Genomic DNA, 15,504 nt, shown 5'->3' on the forward strand with positions numbered 1-15,504 from the left:
TACACGTTAAACATTAAAATAGAACAACAGTTTACAGTTAAATCTAAAATTATATATAGATTTGATATCAGAGCGCTGTGTTCTTTTATTCTACAGAGTCAATTTTTTTGTAGAAGAGAATAAATGCTGCATTTTCTTGCAAAAGTGTTTCTTCTGTCCGCTTTATAATATTTATAATTTGTTATTGCTGTGTCTTCTATAAACTACTGTACCATGGGGGGAATTTACCTTAGTTTTGTCTTAATGTGACTCATTTTTGAATTTATGGTGTCTAAATACAAAAAAAAATCCCACATTGCCAGATTAAATTCCTCTTTGTTATCTGCTCAAATGAGGAGACTCAGAGTCAACATAGGGAGGTGAAGTGATTTATCTGTTTTAATTCTATTTGAGTAATCGAGTCATGAAACCAAACGAAGGCTTCTCAGAACTTTCCTTAGTGTTTGTGGTGAAGTTAGCCAAAACAGTGGGAGAAAATGTGTGTGTGTGTGGGGGGGGGGTGCTCAGGCCGGCTGTGTCCATGTTCAATAATATGCCTGCTGTCTGTGTGATAAGCTTTCGAGTGTTATTAGGAGTTCAAGGATGTCTGGTGTCGGGACACGGAGTCTCTGAAGCACCCACAGGAGACCCCATAACTGCACGACAAGACCAAAAAGTCCACATTCTCCTTTTCTGTTCTCCACACTACACATCATGGCTGGGGAGTTCAGCTGTGCCGCCTGGGTTTCTGTGTTGGTCCTCTTAAACGGACCTGCAGCATTGTCTTCTACCATTTCAACCCAGAATCATCCTCCAAATGCGACCGTTGTTGGCGATGTGGACGACACAGACTTTGATTCACCATTTCTTCAGCTGAGAGCCAATCTGCCATCCTATTCACAGCCAATCCGCCCGTACACCCTGCCAACAAACGCTGAGGATTACCACCACATGCCTAAACCCAGACATCGCCGCCCTTCTCGCCTCCTCCGTCTCTTGGGATCTTCTTTGGACCCGTTTTGGATGTCCATAGAGAAGCCATCTGAAGCCGCTGGAGGTCATGGAGAGGGTCAGCCTTTGTTAAATCATGACACCCCAGTCAGACAGAAGTGTAACCTGAATGCCTCATCAGTACTGAGAGAAGCTGCAGCGAACCAACGCCGGAAGTTGGAGAAGGAAGCAGCAAGTCTGGACCTTGATTCTCTACCATCATATGTTGCCAGTTTAGTCAGAGACTGGTTGGTGCGCTCGTCAACGTGTGGACTAAGCTGCCAGTGGGTGGATCTAGGTCCCACATTCTGGCCCCGTTGGCTGCGGCAGACAGATTGTGAAGGATCAGATGGAGTGCAGAGCTGCTCTTTCCCTGGAGGGATGGAGTGTGTGCGCTCTCAGACAACTCACATGAAGATTCTGGCGTGGCACTGCATGGAAATCAGAGAGGGAGACGATGTGGCTCAAGGGGTTTTTAAAGCTGACAGGTCTGATGGCGATGCTGTGATGAGGACAGGTGAAATCATGAAAAGGTGTGTATGGAGACAGGTGCCTTATCCTGTAGTCACATCCTGTACATGTTCATGTAAATGAATGCAGAGATATTCAATCTTAATCTTTAGAAAGGCTTCTCAGGTCCAACTCTCAATTCTAACCTTGAAATTTCATTGTACCATTGTATGACAAATGAAGATTCTTAATCTTAATACTACATTGTACTGCGAGCTGTACCAAAAGTCATGTTTTACATTATTATGCCATATCTCTTGTGTGTCATACGAAATGCATTTGGGAAAAACCATGTATCACGTTTCCCTGTATGTTTAGTAATATTTTCTGTACACACCAAATTCTTCTTTGTTCCACTTTCCTTTTTTCTTTTACAGTAAGCACTTAGTTTGTATAATACAAATGGATGTTAAATAGATGAAAAATAGAGGTTCCTCTTAAAAAACTGTGTCATTTCAAAGATCTTTCTTACAAAACTGAGTGAAAGAAAATTACATAAAATCATGATTAATGTTCAAAAAGTTTGAATCATCTGTCTTCTGTTTATTTTTGAGTTGTGTTTATAATTATTGTATTAAAGGAGATTTGTGTTTTCACCCGTGTTTCTATATCCAAACTTGCACAAAATGCACGTCATTAAACAAATACTGCCTTCCAACCTCTAACATTTTCATTTACTCACCTTTCTGGCCTCACATGTGACGTATGACCACGTCTGGTGTGGTTTGACGTCATTTTGGGATCAAAGAAACTGCGTCTACCCCAACTCAGATTATGTACACAGCGATTACTACAGATAATTTCACTTTTTCCGAGGAGTTTTGAAAGCAGCATTGTCGGCACATCCCACACGAGCCGCGCGACGTTAAATTGTACACAGACAAGATGGCAGCCTTATTGGAGGATGAATTTGAAGATGCGCCTGACGTGGAGCCCCTAGAACCGACACTGAAGAATATCATAGAGCAGAAATCTCTAAAATGGATATTTGTCGGTGGAAAGGGTGGTGTCGGTAAAACAACATGCAGGTAAGTTTAACGGAAACGCGCGTTAGCCTTTTGCTAATTGCTACGTCGCTAGCTTAACACAGCTCGCTGGGTTAGCTAGCGACGTAGCCACCTGTGATTAGTTGACGCGTTCCGTCCAGTTCTGAATGAGATGCGGACGTAACGCGGATCTAACCGTGGATTGTTGATTATCTTGAAGATGTTCCACTATGAAAGTTTCTTTACCGTCACGTTTGAAGTCAGTGCCGGTTACGCTCGCTGTTAATTTGCCGGGGGAAGTGAACGCTATTAGCCCTGTCACTTGCTAATGTTAGCCTCCTACCAGCAGCCGGAGCGGATGACAGGCGCAGGTCGCTCCTGTGTGCTGTTACACTTCCCTGCTGTTTAAAGGAAGCTTATGCTTATTCAAGGTTCAACTTGTTGTGTTTAACGTTAACTAACACACATCTTGTTAGCTAGTGTTAACGGCTAGTTGTCTGGGATGGTTTGAGATAAAAGCTCCTCCTTACACAGTCGTTATCTTAACGTGTTGTTCTTACGATCTAATAATACAGTAAAAGGTTAAAATCCAACAGCCATGCGACTCAAGCCCATTATATGTCTTTCTACTATATTTGTAATTCTGTCTTTTTCAGGTGGTCTTGTTGTGTTTCTTTTATTGTTGTTTAGTTATTTAGTTAGTTATTTACACCACGTGAATGATCCTCTCCAGCTTTACATCGATGAAGGGTTGTTGAGGTCTTTAAAACCCTCTCCTGTCTCCAGCTGTAGTTTGGCCGTCCAGCTGGCAGCTGTCAGGGAAAGTGTCCTCATCATCTCCACCGATCCTGCTCATAACATCTCGGACGCTTTTGACCAGAAGTTCTCAAAAGTCCCCACTAAGGTCAAAGGCTATGACAATCTCTTTGCAATGGTGAGTGTGCATACACAGATTGAACAAAGATTGAAGTGTAAATACGGACATCTTTAACTTATTTCTACGGAATAAATGACATTCATTCGGTTTACTTTTGCCTCAGTGAGTCAACATCAATTCCATCATTGGTTTCAATCAATCGAATCAACTTTATTTGTAAAGCAGTTTTCATTTAAGAACATGCAAAGTGTTTTACAGAATGAAAAACAATTGACACAGCTAAAGGAAGAAAATCAATTACAAAGAAAGCCCCTTCCTCCCACTCTTCATAATACACCACACACACAGACACACAGACACACACACACACACACACACACACACACACACACACACACACACACACACACACAATCCAGAGACATGGCATGGTATTGATATTGTCAAACTTACATACATGTATTCCATTACATCCCGCTGAAAATAACTATCCAAAGACAATGATTCTGCTAATGTCTAATGACCTGAAACAGGAATGCTTCCTGGAAACAAGGCTTTTGTGAATGTTGTCATCATCACTTGAGTGTCATGAGGATATCTGGTCTCAAGTACAAACCATCGCTGTGTAAAACTGTGAATTGCTGGAGGCCCTAAAGTCCCCTAGTCACACAGGCCCTCTGTTTGTGATGTGCTGATTACTGTGTGTTTGTGCAGGAGATCGACCCTAGCCTGGGCGTTGCAGAGCTGCCCGATGAGTTCTTCGAGGAGGACAACATGCTCAGCATGGGCAAGAAGATGATGCAGGAGGCCATGAGCGCCTTTCCTGGCATCGACGAGGCAATGAGCTATGCAGAGGTCATGAGGTAAGATGGCGAGGTCTCTGGAAAGCCCAGTCGCATAATGGATCACAGAATCATGTTTTCTTGTGAGCCAAGAAAGAAGAATGGCAGCTGGGGTTCCAGATTAGCCCTAACTGTTCTGCTCTTTAGGTTAGTGAAAGGCATGAACTTCTCAGTGGTGGTCTTTGACACCGCTCCTACCGGGCACACGCTGAGGCTGCTCAACTTTCCCACCATCGTTGAGCGTGGTCTCGGACGCCTCATGCAGATCAAGAACCAGATCAGCCCTTTCATCTCTCAGGTGAGAGGACGTCATTGATAGGCTCTACTCATCTACCAGTTTGTGTGTTTAAGTGTTGATAAAAGCTCCACAAAACTGCTGTTGAATTGAAACAATTTTCAAGTTGCCTTCATGTTTTGGATTCTAAGACTCTCTCCTGTCTCTCTGTTTTCTGTCTATCTCTCTTTAGATGTGTAACATGCTCGGTCTGGGGGACATGAATGCAGACCAGCTGGCCTCTAAGCTTGAGGAGACTCTGCCGGTCATCCGCTCAGTCAGTGAGCAGTTCAAAGATCCCGTACGTCACCCTGTCCGTCATGCACCACGTTTTTAGAGGCCCTCCAGTCCTGCTGAACTGTTGTCACCCTTTGATCACTTTACCTCCAGTAACAGTCAATCTGACTCTGTCCTGTTTTCTGTCCAAACTGTACTCTCATGTAACTCCATTTTATTTTATGTCCTAATGTTCCGAACACGAACCCACTCTTATTTAAACCTTCACTCTCCCCCCCTCAGGAACAGACCACCTTCATCTGTGTTTGCATCGCTGAGTTCCTCTCCCTCTACGAGACGGAGCGGCTGATCCAGGAGCTGGCCAAGTGTTGCATCGACACGCACAACATCATTGTCAACCAGCTGGTTTTCCCCGACTTGGAGAGGCCCTGCAGGATGTGTGAAGCCCGCCATAAAATCCAGTCCAAGTATCTGGACCAGGTAGGGGTCAGGGCTTCGTTTGTGCTGATCGTCCAGCTCCTTCATTTGCATCCTCATCAGAGGTTTGTCTCCTCCACACAGATGGAGGACCTTTATGAAGATTTCCACATAGTCAAGTTGCCGCTTCTGCCTCACGAAGTGCGTGGCACCGACAAGGTTAATACATTCTCAAAGCAGCTCCTGGAACCGTACAAACCCCCTAATAAGTGATCCCCATCCCCACAGTACCTCCCCCTCCTTCCTACAGACCGCACTTATACAATCTACAATCTGACGACACCCCCCTCCCACCCAATCCCAGCCAGCCTCAAAGTAACAGCCTCAGCACTTCATCCAAAGCAGAACACTGCTACAGCAAGACGCTCCTACACTGAAGAGGAGCTGACAATAAAACAAACACACTCATCAATAACCGCTTGTGTTTTCTGAGATGAGACAGTCCACACTTGTAATTCTGTTCCCTTTACTTCCCCCGTGTGGCTGTTTTACTATTCCCTTTGGAAGCATTTATCTTTTTCTCTAGACAAGCCTCCTCCTCCTCCTCGGTCCCGCGTCAAGTCTAGCTTCTGTCATGAAGACGGAGTGTTTCTCGTGATCGATGCTGCGTGGTTCAGACGGTTCATGTCTCGTCACCCAACTTTATGTCTAACAATCAAGAAGTTTCCAACTAAATCTGTCCAGATTGAGGATTTCAGAGACAGGGTTGTGAAAAAAGACGGACGTGTAAAAACGATCCGGGGGCTTGAGGACGTTTCGTTTCAGACCGAGGTCACCCTTGTTATTACAATAAAGAGAATGTCTGTAATGTGTCTTCACATTTGTCCTCTGTCCCCCTGTGATGCTGGTGTAACTACAGTCCCCTGAAGAGATGTTGTGCTTTCTGTTGGAACTGAGTGGTCTAAATATTTTAGGCCTCAGATGATTTGTGGTTCGAGGTGAGACTTGATGTTTGAGCGGCCAGAAGCTGCAGTTCCACACGTTTTCTACACTGCTCATGAAACTCATTCGACCGCCTGAGTTCTGTGTGCATCACATCTACGACTGGGCGGTGTGTGTGTGAGCGCCGCTGGACTACTTTAGGAGCCTTATTAAGTGTATTCTTATTTAAAAATATTGAATGTTGCAGATCAAATGTGGAACCAATGAATGGATTTGTGAAAGTAGACCCAAAGCATCTGGTGTGATTGAATAATGGACTCTTTAACTTTTTTCCCTGATGCTTCATTGTTTCCAGAATAAAGAAGTAAATGAGAATTAATACTCGTTTTTGTCCCTGCTTGCTTTTACGTTGAGAATTTTTTTAGTATGTCTTATGTTGTGAATGTTGACTGAAAGAAATATCTCTATTGAGGTCTTTCGGAGGAGCGTTCTTTTGTTCCAGGCGGCGCTGATTGGTCACCAACTGACCAATCAGAAGGATGCCTCTGACGTCATTAACTCGCTGTCTCTTTTCAGCACCCAGTTTTGAGAGCAAAATGAAAGTTCCTTTGATTCTTTTCTGTAGAGAATTTTAGAAGTTTTATCTGTCTTTTTAATGTTTCGGAGAATTTTAGGAGCTGATAGGAGAAAAGTCTCTCTAGTAGAAATAACACCCCAAAAATATTCTGTACCACTGTCGTCACAATAACAATAGATTGTGTTTTATGTTTAATAATCAAATTCCTACAAATTTGTTACTAAATAAATGCACCACTAGTATACAAATAGTGATAGAAAGTGGCATTAATTTAAAAAAAAAAATATCCAAAACAAAAGTCCTCCGTTAAATTCCATCCCAGAGTGTCACAGTTTAAATTAAATTTTCCGCCCAGTCATTGACTTGGTGAGAAATGAAACAAGTGGGATTATTTCACCCCACTGGGATTGTTGCCTTTACTCTGGCAAAAGTTTGTAAGTGTTCCTTCCCACTGAAGGCCTTTCACCGGGTTTGTTATTGCTATTAAAGCTGCAGCGCGTTCAGCTGTAAACTTGTAAGCGGGGGGGGGGGATTGCTTGTTGTTTTCATATCTCATAACGCAAATGTTTGCCACGCTCCGTTTAGCGCCAGTTTCGTAATTCCCTGCTCCGCTGTGCGCTCCCGCTCCCCGCCGCTGCGGCCTGTCGCTTACGGTCCATCACCGAGCCGCGCTCTCCCGGTCGGGGGGCCGCGCTAACGAGTTCCTCCTCCTCGTTTTTGGGGGATTTACCCCGGGGCGTACTGACCACTCCAAGCACCGCGGAGGCTCCGAGGATTACTGCCACGCATCTGACCCAGCCTTGACTGAGCGGAGCTGACGCCAGAGGATATCATGGTCATCGGCACTGAGGAGAAAGACCATCTAGTGTCGAGACAAAATGTGATTTCAATTCTTCTGTGGGGCCAATTTACGCACGGAGACGCGCTCAGCTGTTGGCGCGTTTATCGAGAAAAAAACAAAAACCAAACACCGCGAAAGGTACGGAAACACTTTTGTGACTTGATTCGAGTTTAAAACGTTCACACCTGACGGAACCGGTCGTTCGTGTCCACGCAGATCTTTTTTTCTTGAGGACCAATGACCGTCACTTACACCGCCAGAGTTGCAAACGCTCGTTTCTGCGGCTTCTCCAAGTTGCTCCTGGCCTGGAAAGGCAGCATCTACAAAGTGTTGTATAAAGAGTTCCTGGCTTTCTTTGCCATGTACACCGGCATCAGCATCACGTACAGGTAAAAACAGGCGCGACCACCTCGGATTCTGAGCTCCTGACGCGTTCACCGCTCAGATGGACTCACCTGCATCACCTTTACCCTCTCTAGATTCTTCCTGCACGACGAGCAGAAGAGATCCTTTGAAAAGTTGGCAATTTATTGCAACCACTACGCCAGTCTCATCCCGATGTCCTTCGTGTTGGGTAAGGGTTAATTATGTAATCGATGGGTTTTGGATTACAGGACAGGGTGCACATATACATGTAGATCAATTACTTTTAAAAAGCACTACAATAACTACAAATCATGCATTAGGACTATTGATTAAGTGCTATCTGCAAAATGGAAGTAAAAGTAAAAAGTCTTCAGGGTGATGTTTTTGTATTAATACTAATACATTAATATACACATATTACTGCTGTGGATATTTAAGGCTTTGCTAATTTAGTTTAAATAAGATAGAGTGGAAATATTCTATAAGATTCATCCTAAGCAGCTCAGAAAAGCATCCCAGATTTTAATCTTTGGGCAGCTGTATTTTTTTTAAGTCAAATCTTTGGGTTTCAAACGCAGAAGAATTTTCTCAACAAAGAAAGTAAAACTTAGTATTTCAACTCATCACAAGCAGAGATGATGTAACTTACCTTGGAGGCCCCTGAGGTACCTGTAGAGACCTGAACCTGAGTTGGTAAAGCCCACCCACCCCCCCCCAATCCAAGATCAGATCAGATCTGATCTGATGTGGGTCTCCTGCTTGCAGGTTTCTACGTGACCCTGGTGGTGAACCGCTGGTGGAGCCAGTACACCAGCATCCCGCTCCCTGACACCCTCATGTGCATCCTGTCGGGGGGCCTCCAGGGCAGCGACGAACGGGGGCGCCTGTTGAGGAGGACCATGATGCGTTACGCCAGCCTGTCGGCCCTCCTCATCCTGCGCTCCGTCAGCACGGCGGTGTTCAAACGCTTCCCCACCGTGGACCATGTGGTGGAAGCTGGTGAGTCCTGGCTTGGTGACGGAGGTGATGACATCATCTTTCACGTGTGAGCCGGATTCATCCCGTTTGTGATGTTTCACGCAGGATTCATGTCACGAGAGGAGCGGAAGAAGTTTGAGGGTCTCCACTCACCTTACAACAAATACTGGATCCCCTGCGTTTGGTTCACCAACCTGGCCGCCGTGGCTCGCTGCGAGGGCCGAATCAAAGACGATCATACGCTCAAGCTGCTGCTAGAGGTGCACAGCGTCTCACACACACACACACACACAAAGACACACACACACGCACACACACAGCACTGACAGTGTACGTTCACACAGAGTCAGGATGAATGAGTCTGTTGTTGAACAGGAGCTGAATGCCTTCAGAGGGAAGTGCAGCATGCTGTTTCATTACGACATGATCAGCGTTCCCCTGGTCTACACTCAGGTACGCGCTCCGCCGCGGGACGCTTCCTGTTTTCTCTCACGATTTATTCCCATCGACTCACATTTAACACACAAATTCAAATCGGATATTGATTCAAATTTACCCACAAAGCCATCATCTACATCTTTCCCGCAGGTGGTGACTTTGGCGGTTTACAGCTTTTTTCTGGTCTGTCTGATCGGTCGCCAGTTCCTGGATCCCACTCAAGGTTATCAAGGTCATGACCTTGACCTCTATGTTCCCATCTTCACCCTGCTCCAGTTCTTCTTCTACGCTGGTTGGCTCAAGGTCAGGAAGAGAGTCACAACTCTTCTTTTTTTTAAAATAAAATACTTGAGTACAGTTTCAGTTTATTTCTAATAAAGAACGTTTTACATTCTCTCCAAAAGGTCGCAGAACAGCTGATCAATCCGTTTGGAGAAGATGATGATGATTTTGAGACCAACTGGCTGATTGACAGAAATTTCCAGGTTTGTTGTTGTACGTTGTGACGTCTTTAAATGATTCTGCCTGTGACATCAAATGGCATCAAATGGTGTGTGTGTGTGTCTGTGTGTGTGTGTGTCTGTGTGTGTCAGGTGTCCATGATGGCCGTGGATGAGATGTATGGCGACCTGCCGATGATGGAGCGAGATCGCTACTGGAACGACTCCAACCCCAGACCCCCCTACACAGCAGCCACCCTGTTTGTCCTCCGGAAGCCGTCCTTCCAGGGCTCCACCTTCGACATGGCGTGAGTTTCTGGGCGCCTTCCTTCTCCTCATAGGTCTGCCTGACTTGAAATGCTAATTATTGTGGCATTTCATGACAGGGTCCCCAAAGAAGAGATGCATTTCCAGCCGATGGAGAACATCGCTGAGAACCTGGAGGAGTCGGGCGGTCGTCACCCCAACATGGCCCTCTTCAACCGCCTCCTCAATGCGGCCCCCTCCCCGTCTGGCTTCATGGGAGGGGCTCTTCGTCGCACCTCGGCTCAGCTCCAGAGGCTACGCCACTCTCCCAGCATTGATCAATGCACCAGCGATGATGAAGATGAGGAAGGTTGTAAAGTGGGTAAAGGTGGGTCCCTGCCGTCGGGGCTGGGGCAGGACACCCAGAGCACCGTGTGCAGCTTCAGGGAGGACAAGAGTGTCAGAACCCCCCTGCTGGATGTCTATTTTGGGGTGGATCCAGAGAGGCAGGGTGGACACTGTCCCACCGATCAGAAGACAACAGGGACGGCTGATGAAGAGCAGCAGACGGGGGAGGAAGAAGCAGAGAGCAAATGGCGGGAAACCCAAGTGGTGTCGTTGCCTCCCCCCCCACAATCCTCTAGAGAGACTTTCAGCCGACCGTCGTCCGCCATTCGCGTCGCTGCCCCTCGCCCGTCGGCGTTCCTGTTACACCCCGACGTCCCTTCCACTCTGGAGCACTGCAGCTCCCAGCCGGCCATCAACCAGAGCAGGGCTGTGCCCCCCGGCCTCAAGCCCCCCTTTGGTGGAAACAACATGTCTCTTCTCACAGTGCCGACTCACGATGAACCTCAGCGTGTTCGTAGCGTGAGCATGGGGTCGGAGCTCACCGGCCCCCAGGTGGAGGCCCTCAGGGGACCCTTCAGTGACTGACGTCAGTCCAGGTTTAACTTTGGATCAACGGCACCTTGGGAGAAAGAAGTTTTTGGAAATATACTCTAAAAGGTCCTACGTGTAACAAAAAGTCTGAAATGATCTCACCTAAGTGATGTTTAAAAAGTCGACTATGAACTGTGGGTGTGAGGATGTTTAGCCTAGCTTAGCATAGAGACGAGAGGAAGAGGGAATATTCAAGTGTCTTATTGATTTATATTTTAGCAGCTCAGTGCTCATCAGGGAATCCAAGAACCACGTGGGTCTGGAAGACATCTACACAGTTAGACAATTCAAATTAAGCTAAGTTTTAGTTTTTTTTAGCAACCGCCAGATATAGAAATAATTTTGAAAGTCACTGCGTTTTATTTAATTTTTATAATAATATGAAAATAATTTCCTGTAGATTATCTTGTACACTTTCTAATGAAACAAATGAAACAATACTTTTGTATTCATGTCAAACTGAATTGCTTTGCATGAAAATTGTACCTTGCCTGCAGAAATTAATGCATGGATATTATGCAATCAAGAATGTAGCAGACAATGTGGTGATGATTGATGAGAATATATTTATTTTAATACAAATAAAAACAGGTAACTATTTAGTACATTAAATATTAAATACCAATTTTGACCAGCAGGGGGCGATAGCGGCCCAGCAGATGGAGGGCAGCGCAGACACCCAGACAACAAAAAGTGCTGCTCCTCCATGCTGGTTAGACCCCAGCCGGTGATGGATGATCAGAACTGGGCTGGGGCGGGGGGAAGGGGGCCCTCCTGGTCCGGGTGGACTGTCTCTGCCTCGACAGGAAAGACAGAACCGGGCCTGGAGCTTTGCTGTGCAGCTGCACAGCAGAGCTCTGCAGCAGGCAAAAACAAGTCAGTTGTTTGTGGAGACAGCTTATAATTATAAGGCACGCATGTTAACAGCAGTGGGAGGAACCTGTTTGGACTAATAATAAGTGCAGATTCTACTATTCCTGCTCTACACCAGCATTAACATTTACACATTTGATATTTGACATATTTAAACATTTGCCTGAGGCATCACTTCTCTGATTAGACAAGTAAATTCGTGATCAAATACCACGTGTTCAAAATAAGAGCTTTGGTTGAAGCTGAGTGCAGGTGAGAAGAAGACACCTGTTCACATCAACCCCGAAGATGAGACTTGGACTGGACGCAGGAAAACAACGTGTGAAGAAATGGAATGAAAAGTTGTGCGCAAGGAAAGTCACTCATGTGTTCTTCTATTATTATTTTTTTTAAATCACACTTTCATTATAAAAATAGTTTCAGAACAACAAAACAGTGACGTGTCTGGATGTGCACACAATAGCACTGGTTGCTAGGATGAAAAAAAACAAATGCGACAACAAGACAAACATTCAGAAACACTTCCAGACACGCAAGTTAATGACTGAAACACTGAACAAACAAGCATCCTGTGGCCTGATGTTCTCAGACTTCTGAGCGGCCAAACCAAAAAAAACAAACAAAACTAATAATCATTATTGTAATTATTTTTGAGACTTGTTTTTCTCCTCATGCTCACCATGTTTCTCCAGGCCGTCAGGATGAGCTTCTCCTCTTGTTCCCGTCTGGTCTCATCATCACCTTGTGTTTCCTGAGGTGCCCCACATTTCATCATTAAGGTAAACACATTAAACGTTCACCATCATGTTGACAGAGCAGTGATGACACCGAACTCACCACTGCCGCTGCTGCCATCCAGGTAAGGAGCGGCCTGGCCTTCTGGTTGCTGGTCATTACCCCAAATATTTCAGGAACATGAATAAATCAAATATGAGCTAGGGTAAATGTGTGTATGTGCGTGTGTGTGTGTGTGTGACTGACTGACTGGTGCTGCACCAGCTTCCTGGTCCACTTTCAGCTCACCCCCCCCCCCCCCCCCAGGAGGCCCTGGTTCAGACAGAACAATACGGAGAGGTCCTGCAGGCTTAAAGCAGTCTGCTACTCCCAGCGTGCAACGAGGCCATCCTGCTGACTCGGTGACACTGGCCGTCAGTTTGTTTGTGCATCCAGTTTCACATCAGCATTATAATCTGGAGCCAATAAATCTTTGTTCTGTGCTGTTCCAGCACGTCACACACACTCATGTTTCCACAGAGATTCAGGAGTTGCGCCTGTTGTTTGCGTCACCATCAGTTTCAGTCACCCAGATATAAAGTTCCCCTGCTATCACCTGATGATCAGAGGCCGGCCATATCAGTACATCAGGCCACATCAAGCCTTCTGGCCACTTGTGGGGACGCTTCTCCTCCCTCAGTCAGTCTTTCACAAAGGTCAACCCATTCCGGGCTGTGCGCCTCAGGGGAAGTGCGGTTTATGTTTTTTGTCATTAAACCGCATGTGTGGAGGAGGATTTCAAAGAAGTCTGTTTGTGTGCACTTTTCTCTGGAAGAGGAGGTCAGCAGGCAGGCTTACTGAAAATATCTGCTCTGCAGCGCCGCGCATGTCCTCTAACCGCAAGTTAATGTCTGTTTGCGTTCGTGTTTGCGCAGTCCACTTGGCGAACTCGGCGCTTTCACCTGATGGGAGAATTGCGCACCTCAAGTGGATCAAGAGATAGTAATAGAAGAGAAAGGAAAACGAGGAAATACTATTTGTAGACCATATTCTTAGAATCTGCCTCACCTGAAACGTGCAAATGTTTATTCTGTTCCGGAACAGCCGTGCGTCACGGACGCGCAGAGCGCAGCGGATTCCTGTCAGCCCTAGAAGCACTAGCGCGTCTGTTGCGAAAGCTTCCTCCCACATCTGCAGTTTCTGAAATGCCTTCCCTCAGACCGAGTTTTCCTCTCTTATGTCTTCCGTCAAACTCGTTCCAAATCACACTTCCAGACGTTTAGACTGAAGAGTGATTCTTTTTTCTTTTTTTTTTACAACTACAGGGATAAAAGCAAACTGAAATTTCACGGGGGAAAAAAAATTCATCTCCTCTCCTCCTATATTTCGTTTCTCCTCATGTCTGATCGTCAAGGAAACCTGAGCAGAACATCCTCAAATACCGGACAAGATATTAAGACTTGAAATAGAGCAGATCTTCGATTGTTCTCTGATTTTATCAGGACAGTGAAAACTGAGGTCTGGAAAGGCACTACAAGCTTACTGAACCAACAGAACATGTCACACACACACACACACACACACACACACACACACACACACACACACACACACACACACACACACACACACACACACACACACACACACACACACACATACGCAAAAAACAGGATCTAACATGCTTCTTGGACTAAACAAACACACACTATTCTAATGCTGTACTTTCATATTTCTCTCTGTCCCCTGTGTGTGTGTGTGTGTGTGTGTGTGTGTGTGTGTGTGTGTGTGTGTGTGTGTGTGTGTGTGTGTGTGTGTGTGTGTGTGTGTGTGTGTGTGTGTGTGTGTGTGTGTACATACGTTATGGGCACTCCCTGCTTCCACACCCTGCTTCATGACGAAGTGTTCTCTGTGTGTAAAAGACCTGTCTGTCTGGTTCTACCTGGTGTGTGCGTGTATCTGTATGTGTGTGCGTGTATGTGTATGTGTGTGTGTGTGTGTGTGTGTGTGTGTGTGTGTATGTGTCTATCAGCTGTGTCTGTTACAACCTCTTCCTGTCACCCACACATACAGTAACTGGCTGTCTGCTGTACTGACTGTTTAAGCAGGACCATTTTATCAGTCTTGTCTGATCCAGAATGAATCAGCTGGTTGTTAATGGTCTGTCTGGCAGCGTAATGCTATCAGGAAAGACTGTGAGTGTGTCTGTGTGTGTGTGTGTGTGTGTGTGTGTGTGTGTGTGTGTGTGTGTGTGTGTGTGTTAAAGCAGCCAAACTGCACAACTACTCACTTAAAGAGTCATTAAACCAGCAGCAGCTTCACCGACAAAGCTCAGGTCTCACCAAATATAAACATTAAAGACGAGTACGGATGTTAATTATTGTGTTCCTGTAAATTTGCTGTATTTTTACTGCTTGCGAAATGTATGTCACAAATACCAAACATTCAGTTGTGATATGTCCACCTGTAGTAAAGCAGGTACAGATGAACAAAACACACACTAGATGTTATTGTTCTGGACATCAGGGCCGACAGGTTGGATCGTGTCTATTTCATTTTAGTTTTGTTTCTAGACTTTTCACGATGTTCTGCTTGTTAAACCTACAATACCTCAATATCAGTATCAGTATCAATATGTAAATTTGTGTGGAGATTTGTGTGGCAAGTTTCCAACGTGGATTCAGGATCAGGGGTTAAACAGGAAGAATCGTAGCCATCAGCAGAACGTCATCACTCAATTCAAATGTTTGCTCTTCACGCTGCTGCCAGGAGCTGACGGTTATATAATTCTGAGGCATGTTATATTTAACGACGCCTGGCCTTCAGATCTGCTTCCAGAGGATAACACCATTTAAATCGAATTAGAAAGGAGTCCATGCTTTAATGAGTAGATACTGTTTTTTGGCAGGGGGTTGGTGGAAATGAAGACACCCCCTGCCCCCCTCCCTGACACACATCGTGTTCAGTGTGGAATCGTTCCTGTGTTCCAGTTTGTGGAACTGCTGGATGAAGGACGCTGCCACTCAGGAAGGTAACTG

General features: G+C 45.6%; 4 protein-coding genes across 4 annotated transcripts; 3 read left to right on the forward strand and 1 right to left on the reverse strand.

Moving 5' to 3' along the window:
• Window positions 1-54: 54 nt before the first annotated feature.
• On the forward strand, window positions 55-2,071 carry LOC137600244 (noggin-2-like). Its single transcript, XM_068321761.1, has one exon. The coding sequence runs from the start codon at window positions 694-696 to the stop codon at window positions 1,561-1,563; it is 870 nt and encodes a 289-aa protein (XP_068177862.1). The 5' UTR covers window positions 55-693; the 3' UTR covers window positions 1,564-2,071.
• Window positions 2,072-2,290: 219 nt separating this feature from the next.
• Window positions 2,291-6,433, forward strand: get3 (guided entry of tail-anchored proteins factor 3, ATPase). The gene is made up of 7 exons (XM_068321597.1): window positions 2,291-2,507; window positions 3,252-3,399; window positions 4,057-4,205; window positions 4,332-4,482; window positions 4,652-4,759; window positions 4,978-5,175; window positions 5,257-6,433. The coding sequence occupies exons 1-7, from the start codon at window positions 2,365-2,367 to the stop codon at window positions 5,383-5,385; spliced, it is 1,026 nt and encodes a 341-aa protein (XP_068177698.1). The 5' UTR covers window positions 2,291-2,364; the 3' UTR covers window positions 5,386-6,433.
• A 962-nt stretch (window positions 6,434-7,395) lies between these two features.
• Window positions 7,396-11,227, forward strand: best2 (bestrophin 2). Its single transcript, XM_068322144.1, has 10 exons — window positions 7,396-7,610; window positions 7,689-7,861; window positions 7,952-8,046; window positions 8,604-8,837; window positions 8,922-9,076; window positions 9,192-9,269; window positions 9,405-9,557; window positions 9,659-9,739; window positions 9,848-10,002; window positions 10,081-11,227. Exons 2-10 carry the CDS (start codon window positions 7,710-7,712, stop codon window positions 10,871-10,873), a joined length of 1,896 nt encoding a protein of 631 aa, XP_068178245.1. The 5' UTR covers window positions 7,396-7,610; window positions 7,689-7,709; the 3' UTR covers window positions 10,874-11,227.
• Window positions 11,228-11,450: 223 nt separating this feature from the next.
• Window positions 11,451-13,527, reverse strand: LOC137599642 (protein Hook homolog 2-like). The gene is made up of 3 exons (XM_068320605.1): window positions 12,590-13,527; window positions 12,432-12,503; window positions 11,451-11,736 (listed from the first exon to the last, which is right to left on the reverse strand). Exons 1-3 carry the CDS (start codon window positions 12,644-12,646, stop codon window positions 11,593-11,595), a joined length of 273 nt encoding a protein of 90 aa, XP_068176706.1. The 5' UTR covers window positions 12,647-13,527; the 3' UTR covers window positions 11,451-11,592.
• Window positions 13,528-15,504: the final 1,977 nt, after the last annotated feature.

This window comes from Antennarius striatus, chromosome 8 (assembly GCF_040054535.1).
Source record: "Antennarius striatus isolate MH-2024 chromosome 8, ASM4005453v1, whole genome shotgun sequence".
Taxonomy (NCBI): domain Eukaryota; kingdom Metazoa; phylum Chordata; class Actinopteri; order Lophiiformes; family Antennariidae; genus Antennarius; species Antennarius striatus.